At 43.9% G+C, this 9,668-nt stretch overlaps 1 protein-coding gene across 10 annotated transcripts in view; it reads right to left on the reverse strand.

The window, feature by feature from the left end:
* LOC134737557 (E3 ubiquitin-protein ligase HERC2-like) overlaps positions 1-9,205 on the reverse strand; it is a 61,192-nt gene extending 51,987 nt beyond the window's left edge. For 6 of the 10 annotated variants that reach the window (XM_063653127.1, XM_063653124.1, XM_063653122.1 and 3 more), the window contains exon 1: positions 3,499-3,636. Coding sequence is in view for 2 of the 10 variants with exons in the window: in XM_063653125.1 (XP_063509195.1) it covers positions 3,499-3,633; positions 8,246-8,317 (207 nt within the window). In the remaining 8 variants the exon portion in view is untranslated. Of the gene's footprint in view, positions 1-3,498; positions 3,637-8,245; positions 8,349-8,605; positions 8,857-8,946 lie in introns of those variants that run through there. The other 4 variants (XM_063653125.1, XM_063653126.1, XM_063653129.1 and 1 more) reach the window with 4 other exon arrangements.
* Positions 9,206-9,668: the final 463 nt, after the last annotated feature.

A 9,668-nucleotide genomic window follows, 5' to 3' on the forward strand; every position in this document is an offset into this window, starting at 1 on the left:
TAGAAAATATTTTCAACTGAATGAAGATGAAAATAAATAAACATTTCCAAATTTGTGAAATGTGGCTAAACAACGCTTAGAGATAAATTTATGTTATAGTTTTGAACACCTGTTAGAAAAGACAAAAAATCTAAAGTCAATGATCTAAGCCTTTACCTTAAAAAACTAGAAGAGGGACGGGTGTGGTGACTCACACCTGTAATCCTAGCACTTTGGGAGGCCAAGGCGGGCAGATCATGAGGTCGCGAGATCGAGACCATGCTGGCTAACATGGTGAAACCCCGCCTCTACTAAAAATACAAAAAATTAGCCGGGCGTGGTGACGGGCGCCTGTAGTCCCAGCAACTCGGGAGGTTGAGGAAGGAGAATGGTGTGAATCCGGGAGGCGGAGCTTGCAGTGAGCTGAGATGGTGCCAATGCACTCCAGCCTGGGAGTCAGAGCGAGACTCTGTGTCTCAAAAAAAAAAACTAGAAGAGACAGAAGAGCAAATGGAACCCAAAGCAGCAGAAAAAAGGAAATAATAAAGAGTAAACAGAAATCAATGAAAACCAAAACAAACAAAATCAATAAAACCAACAACTGGCTCTTTGAAAAAACTCAATTAAACTGATAACTTCTACTAAAACTGACCAAAATGGAAAGAGAGAAAATACAAGGCACATTTCAGCAAACTTCTGGATAACAGGTAGTATATGCTGGTACTTACTACACACAAGATAACTGCATAGGCACTTTGCCTAGCCTACTGTACTGAGCCCATAATAGCCTACAAGGTAGGTACTATTATTAACCCCACATACGGACTTTTTCTAAGAGACAGGGTCTCACCCTGTCACCCAGGTTGGGTGTAGTGGCACAATCACAGTTCACTGCAGCTTCAAACTGCTGGCCTCAAGCAATTCTCTCACCTCAGCATCCCAAAGTGCTGGGATTACAGGCGTGAGCTACCATGCCTGGCATCACAAATTATTTTTATATATGTACATTTACACAGGTATGTCCATTCAAGGAAAAGAAAGTCTGAATATCCACACTGAAGGGATAATAGTGGCTAACTCTTAGAGGAAAACTGAAATTGGGGTGGGCAGTCACGTGAAATCTTTATCATCTATACATTTTTATAAGAATCCAGGTATATTTTTAATTGGAACAAAAATGCATCACACATTTAAAAAATTTAATTACACAAAATAAAGTAAGCAAAGAATAAATATATGGGTTTCACCGGGTTGGAGAAAGGGAAGAGATTATGAACTCCATCCATGATAAAGAACTCCTATAACCCAAAACAAAAAACTCAATTAAAAAATGGGCAAAAGGGCCAGGCACAGTGGCTCATGCCTGTAATACCAGCACTTTGGGAGGCCTTGGTGGGTGGATCACCCGAGGTCAGGAGTTCAAGATCAGCCTGGCCAACATAGTGAAACCTCGTCTCTACTAAAAACACAAAAAATTAGCCAGGAATGGTGGCAGGTACCTGTAATCCCAGTTACTCAGGAAACTGAGGCAGGAGAATCACTTGAACCCAGGAGGTGGAGGTTGCAATGAGCCAAGATTGTGCCACTGCACTCCAGCCTGGGCAACGAGAGCCAAACTCCGTCTCCAAAAAAAAAAAAAAAAAATGTGCAAAGGATTTGAACAGACATTTCTCCAGTAAATGTATACAAATGGTGAATAAGCATGTAAAAAGATGCTCAGCATGACTAATCATCAGGGAAATGCAAATCACAACAACGAGATGCTGTACCTACTCACACAAAAAAGGATGGCTATCATCAGACAAGGAAAAAAAAAGAAAAAGTGTTGGTGAGGGCGTGGAGAAACTGGAACCTTGGTATACGGCTGCAAGAATGTAAAACAGTGTAGCCACTGTGGAAAACAGTTTACTGGTTCCTCAAAAAGTTACATCTACTGCCAGGTGCAGTGGTTCACACCTGTAATCTCAGTAACTCAGGAGTCTGAGGCAGGAAGATCACTTGAAGCCAGGAGTGTAAGACTAGCCTGGGCAACACAGTGAGAGTCTGTCTCTAATTAGTCAAGCGTGGTGTTGTTCACCTGTAGTCACAGCTACTTGGGAGGCTGAGGCAAAAAGATCACTTCAGCTCAGGAGTCCAAGGCTGCAGTGAGCTATGATTACATCACTGCATTCCAGCCTGAGCGACAGAGTGAGACCTAATCTCAAAAATAACAATAAATAATAAGTTAAACATAAAACTACCACATTATTGGCCAGGCGCGGTGGATCACGCCTGTAATCCCAGCACTTTGGGAGGCCGAGGCAGGCGGATCACGAGGTCAGGAGATCGAGACCATCCTGGCTAACACGGTGAAACCCCGTCTCTACTAAAAATACAAAAAAATTAGCTGGGCGTGGTGGCGGGCGCCTGTAGTCCCAGCTACTTGGGAGGCTGAGGCAGGAGAATGGCGTGAACCCGGGAAGCAGAGCTTGCAGTGAGCCGAGATTGCGCCACTACACTCCAGCCTGGGAGATGGAACCAGACTCGGTCTCAAAAACACAAACAAAAACAAAAAAATCTATTGACCAATTCCACTCCTAGGTATAGACACAAAGAATTAAAAGCAGAGACTCAAGACACTTGTAAACCAATGTTCATAGCAGCATTACTCACACAAGTCAAGAGACGAAAGCAACCTGAGTGTCCACTGATGAAGGGATAAAATGTTTCTTACATATATAATGGACTAGTATTGAGCCTTTAAAAGGAAGAAAATTTTGACACATGCGGATGAACCCCACAGACCTAAGAAGTTCAATAACCCAGTCACAAAAGGACAAATACTGTATGATTCCCCTTATAAGGAGACACCTTGAGTAGTCAAATTCTGAGACAAAAGTAGAATGGTGGTTGCTTGGGGGCAGCAAGGAGTTAAGTGTTTCATGGATACAGAGTTTCAGTCAGAGAAAATGCAAAAGTTCTAGAGATGGATGGTGGTGATGGCTGGGCAACAATGTGAATATACTTAATGCCAATGAACTGTGCACATAAAAATGGTTAAAATGGTTAAGTTTTATGGTATGTATATTTTACCACAATATTTAAATTTTTTAAATTACATTTTTAAAAATTGTTAACAGACCAGGTGTGGTGGCTCACGCCTGTAATCCCAGCACTTTGGGAGGCCGAGGCAGGCAGATCACAAGGTCAGGAGATCGAGACCATCCTGGCTAACACAGTGAAACCCCGTCTCTACTAAAACTACAAAAAATTACCCAGGCATGGTGGCAGGTGCCTGTAGTCTCAGCTACTCGGGAGGCTGAGCCTGAGGCAGGAGAATGGTGTGAACCCGGGAGGCGGAGCTTGCAGTGAGCCGAGATCCCGCCACTGCACTCCAGCCTGGGCAACACAGTGAGACTTCATCTCAAAAAAAAAAAAAAAAAAAAATTGTTACCAAAAAATTACTAATAATCCATCCAAGTTATTTAGAAAAGGAGTGTCAGATCAAGCTTTCCAAAGTGCCAAAACTCAGAAGATTACCTGGTTGCTTGCCCCATACCCAGCTGTCCAGAATTCACTTGGCACTATATACAGGTGTAGGAGTTTCTTCTTCATCTTTTTTCTCTCTGTCATCCAGATCTTCTTTCTTTGTTCCACTTTGTTCAACACTATCATCTGCAGAATTAAAAAATTTTTAATCTGTAACCGCTTTTCAGAATGCCATACCATTAGTCAGTCTCTGCAAATGTCCCTCCCCGAAAAGTTAAACACACATCATGAACTGAATGTTTGACAACTTAAAAATAAAATACATCAGTCATATCTGTAACAGATCCAGTAAAATTTTCATAAAGAAACCAAAACATTGGCCGGGTGCGGTGGCTCACACCTGTAATCCCAGCACTTTGGGAGGCTGAGGCGGGTGGATCACGAGGTCAGGAGATCGAGACCGTCCTGGCTAACATGGTGAAACCCCACCTCTACTAAAAATGCAAAAAATTGGCCGGGCATGACAGCGGGCGCCTGTAGTCCCAGCTACTGGGGAGGCTGAGGCAGAAGAATGGTGTGAATCTGGGAGGCAGAGCTTGCAGTGAGCCGAGATGGTGCCAATGCACTCCAACCTGGGTGACAAAGCGAGATGCCATCTCAAAAAAAAAAAGAAAAGAAAAGAAAAGAAACCAATATATCAAATTATTTAAAGCATGTCTTCCAAAATGATATTCCATCAACTTCCTAATGGGATTTTTAAGCCATTCTACTGAAATCAGTTTCTTAAGAGTGAAAATTACGTAGTATAGATGACTTCTATAAGAAACATCAGTTAACATTTAATTATAGTGTACAGGTAGGCTTACAAATAGAAATTATTTAGAAGCAATAAGATTGTTAAACAATTTGATAACACTGGTGATGAAAACAAAATGACACCTAAAAGGTACAGAAATAGTTTGGTGGTAAAACTTTTCATATTGAAATATAGAGACCCCTCTGTTATCTGAAATAAACATGAACAAAAACTGACACAGAAAATCAGTTCAAGTAATAATTAGCAAAATATTTACCAACCGTTTTCATTTGCATAAATAGGGCAGAATCATGAAATTTCAAAGATACAATATTCGTATTAATATTCATAACTATATATAGTTATATGTAGGTATATACACATATATAACTTTAGTCAGAATTTTTATGGTAACAAATAAACTGTGTGCTATTTAAGTCGTATTTTCCAAAGAATAAACAAAAGTGTAATGAAGAAATAGTGGTGCATTTCAAGTTCTTAACACAGATGACACCTTGGTAAACTTTTTAGATCACAATATTTTTAAGTCATTAAGACCATCTAAAACTATGCCTTAACTTGCTTCGGAAAACAGTTCAGCACATGACCCAACTTTCACACTACTAGGTCTTTATCCTAGGGAAATGGAAACTACATTCACACAAAATCTGTACAGAAATGCTCACAGCAGGATTACAATTGTGAAAGAAAAACGGAAACAACCACAAGGTCCTACAATAGCAGAATGGATAAACACCATGTGGTACATCCAAATGATGAAATACTACTATTCAGCAATATAAAGAACCATTAATACACAGAACAACTGGTAAATCTCAAACATATAACTGGGAGTAAATGAAGATGGTTTCAAAATGTTACTTAAAATACGGTTCTACTTACATGACATTCTCAAAAAGAATACCCTACACCGATGGAGAACAGATCAGTGGCTGCCAGGGTAGGAGCCCAGGGAACATGTGATAAAAAGGAGCACCTTAAGGGAGCTTTTGAGGTGATGAAACTTCTCCATCCTGATGATGGTGGGGGTTACATGAATCTATAGAGGTCAAAATTTACTCAACTAGATACCACAATAAAATAAATTTTATATAAGTTTTTTAATTAAAAAAACATCAGCTGGGTGCAGTGGCTCACACCTGTAATCCCAGCAATTTGGGAGGCCAAGGCGGGCGGATCACAAGGTCAGGAGTTCGAGACCAGCCTGACCAACATGGTGAAACCCCGTCTCTACTAAAAATACAAAAATTAGCCAGGTGTGGTGGCATGTGCCTGTAATACCAGCTACTCGGGAGGCTGAGGCAGGAGAATCGCTTGAACCTGGAAGGCAGAGGTTGCAATGAGCCGAGATCATGCCACTGCACTCCAGCCTGGGCGACAGGGCGAGACTGCGTGTCACACACACACACACACAAAAAGTTAATGGTTCTCATTAATATTAAAGTTTCAATGAAATTCTACAAACATGTATTTAACATTCAGCGTATTCAAAGCACTTTTATACTAAAGTAAAAAGATAACATCTAAAAAAAACTTTAGAAAAACCTATCACATACATATAACTAATCGATGCAAATCTGGCTTTGGAAAGGGTCATGAGAAAATATCTAGGTCCAGGGGCTGGGCACGGTGGCTCACGCCTGTAATCTCAGCACTTTGGGAGGCTGAGGCGGGCAGATCACTTGAGGTCAGGAGTTCAAGATCAGCCTGGCCAACATGGTGAAACCCTGTCTCTACAAAAATACAAAAATTAGCTGGGTGTGATGGCCGGCACCTGTAATCCCAGCTACTCAGGAGGCTGACGCAGAAGAATCACTTGAACCTGGGAGGTAGAGGTTGCAGTGAGCCGAGATTGTGCCACTGCACTCCAGCCTGGACCACCGACCACCGAGTGAGGCTTCATCTCACAAAAAAGAAAGAAAGAAAGAAAATATCTAGGTCCAGGTTAGGGAGGACAGCTGGAATACAGTCTGGTGGAATCATATCAGAGCAGGGAGCTGCATCTGGAGGGCTGGAGTAGGGTGTGGCCCCACTCTAGAAAGAAACTGAGAAACGCATCCTGGGTGAAGCAAGAGCAGAGTCCCATTCTACAACAGGTGAGCATTTATCCCGATCTGAGAAACTACATGCAAATTTATAAGTCTCACTTAGCCTCTTATTTTCCTTAACAACATGTAAAATGAAAGAACAAACAATTCAGAAGGTTAAGACGTGAAATACACTGAATTCAGAAATCATACACAGAAAGGTAGGAAATGAATGGAGGAAAAAAGCAGCTAATGGAGAGTGAAAATGAGCCAGGTGGGCAGCTCACACCTGTAATCCCAGCACTTTGGGAGGCCGAGGCGGGCGGATCACTTGAGGTCAGGAGTTTGAGACCAGCCTGGCCAACATGGTGAAACCCCATCTCTACTAAAAATACAAAAATTGGCCGGGCGTGGTGGCAGCCACCTGTAATCCCAGCAGCTCTGGAGGCTGAGACAGGAGAATCATTTGAATCCAGAAGGCGGAGGCTGCAGTGAGCCGAGATGGCACCACTGGATTCCAGCCTGGGCAACACAGTGAGACGCTGTCTCAAAAAAAAAAAAAAGGAATTTAATATGTATAAATCTATCTATAAATATTTTCTAATAATAAAAAACACACATCATGCCACACTAAAAATAAAGACATTTACTGAGTGCCAAAAAATCTCCCTAAAAATCCCAATCACTTGGGATCTACGTAAAGAACAATTATGCTCTGCTTTCTGACCATGATTTTTAAAAGAACAAAGGGCAAAAAAATTCATCAAATGTGGGCCAAGCGCGGTGGCTCAAGCCTGTAATCCCAACACTTTGGGAGGCCAACGGGGGCGGATCATGAGGTCAGGAATTCAAGACCAGCCTGGCCAATATGGTGAAAGTCCGTCTCTACTAAAAGCATAAAAATTAGCTGGGCGAGGTGGAGGGCACCAGTAATCCCAGCTACTCAGGAGGCCGAAGCAGAGAACTGCTTGAACCCAAGAGGTGGAGGATGCAGTGAGCCAGGATCATGCCACTGCACTCCAGCCTGAGCGACAGAGCAAGACTTCCTCTCGAGAGGAAAAAACAACAACAACAAAATTCATCAAATGTAATGAATAAAACACATAGTTTAGATTTTTCCATGTACTTAGTTTTTCTAAGAGCATCTTTTGGAACTACTGTTTCACAGAAAACACTTCGGGGAACGTTTTAATTTATTAACAAATACTGGAGGGCTAGGAGGAAGAGGTTAAAACTTTTTAAAATATACAGAGTGAATCACTGATACGTGCCCAAAAAAAAAAAAAAAAGTTGCTGATTCCTGTCATGGAAGGCACTGTCATATGGACACTGTTAGCCTCAGCATGTGGAGGTCCAGAAAGGGAAAATTTCAAGTCAGATAGAATTCTATATATACCATTTATTTGGAGCCTTCAGCCCTCAAGATCCTAACATCATGACCTCAGTTTCAACACAATTGTCCTTAGTCCTTGTATTGGTTACAAATACAAACCAAACAGCTCAACTGAACTAACTCTCATCTCTCCAGAAACACAAACACAAGACCTCATAAAATGAGTGAGTTTCTACAGGCCATAATTACTGAACTTACTTCTCCAATTTTCCCCTCCACAGTTAACTCAACAGCTCAAAAACTGTCAGTAACAACAGTCACTGATATGGTTAGGAGTGTGGCAGATTTCTTAACCAGCAATAATAAATAGGAAAAAAATTTTGCCTATTCATATATCTCAAGTTTCGTGCACTTGCAAGAAACTAATTAAAAGGCAGCCGTGCACAATTTACAAAAACAGCCATAAAGACTGTTAACATTATAAGTTACAGGAAATAAACCTGCTCCTCTAATATAGCAAGATACAACTGACTTCCCCTTACATGCCCTAAAAAAAAAGCCTTACCCGAGAAATTTAATGGAAGCAGAAACACATCAAGAAAAAGACATGTCAAACCCCACCTGTATATCTGTTTGCAACCATTTGGAGTCAAGTCGAGCCTGGGCAGCCAAACAGAAAGATTCAGAGGGCATCTTTTCTCCAGCTTCCTCCCAGTTCTCAGGCCTGCAAGTAAACATACATGTTGAAGACCTAACGCTTTTTAATAATTTACAAAGACACTCCCGAAAAAGTTTAATGCAGAAAAAAAAAAAGAGAGACAGAGAGAGAACAGAAAGAGGGGAGAGAAGAGCTGGGGGAAGGGAGTGAGGGGGAGAGAGGGAAAGAGGGAAGAGATGGAGGGAGAGGGAGGTTCGGGGAAGGGAAAGCCTCCTTCCAAGGTAGGCAGGGTGTGCCGGGTTTCTGCACCACGCTGGCGAGACCTGGAGAATGGACGCTCACATGAGGCCAAGTCACAATGTCATCTGCCCTCAAATCCAAAAAGTACACACACACGACAGGAAGTCCATCGTGTTAACGGACAAATGACAGCAGCATAAATCTGCCGCTTTACCCCACAGCAGGGCACGTGCGTGAAACAAATTACTCAAAAGGATCGCCAGTAGAAAAATCCACAGCCACCACCACCTAGAGACGAAGAGAGGCCGGAGGCTGCGCCGCGGACGGTCAGCGCAGGCCCAGGTGCGGCCGCCGCGCCCACGCCCACCAGCCCCGCGCCCGCACCGCCCCCGCAGCTGGCGTCCCCGGTGTCCCAGGCCAGGACCTGACGCGCTGGGCCGGGCAGCCTCGCCCCGCCGGCTTGCGGACACAGCCACACAGCAGCCGCAGGCTCAGCCCGCGCCCACGATCCCGGCGCCTCTCGAGGCCCGAGGGGCGGGCGGACACGGGACTACCTCCCCACGCGTACGGCCAATCGCAACGGGGCTGCTCCGCGGGCGCAGCCAAAGGGGAAGAGAAGCCCTTCGCGGCTCCTCCGGACTCTCCGGCTTCCCGCAATCCCGTTTATCTTCCTGCTTGGTGCTCACGGGCTGCGGCCAGGGCCAACCGCGGGCGCCGGAAGGCGGGATTTCCGTTGCACGCACGCCCGCCCGCACTCCCACAGGAGACTGTCTCTCCCCGCCCAGCGCTCTTAATTATGCCGCGGGTGGTTGCGCTCACGCCAACTGGAGCTGTTCAGGGATCGAGTGGCGAGACCAGCTCCCCTGGGGATGAGAACGGATCTTTGTGTGGTCGGCTGGGGACTGAAGAGTTTCCTGGTGTGTGTTCAACTGAATGCAGCAAGAGTCTTGGGCAGATTACATGGAGCAGCTGTGGAAGCACTCGGCAGGGAATCCAAGAAAGAAACACCTCCAGCGACCACGAAACAAAATTGAAGAAATATAAAACAATGTAGGCCCGGCAAAGTGGCTCACGTCTGTAATTTTCAGAGCTTTGGGAGGCTGAAGCGGGAGGATCCCTCAAAGCCTGGAGTTGGAGGATCCCATG

Source organism: Pongo pygmaeus, chromosome 16 (assembly GCF_028885625.2).
Source record: "Pongo pygmaeus isolate AG05252 chromosome 16, NHGRI_mPonPyg2-v2.0_pri, whole genome shotgun sequence".
Classification (NCBI taxonomy): domain Eukaryota; kingdom Metazoa; phylum Chordata; class Mammalia; order Primates; family Hominidae; genus Pongo; species Pongo pygmaeus.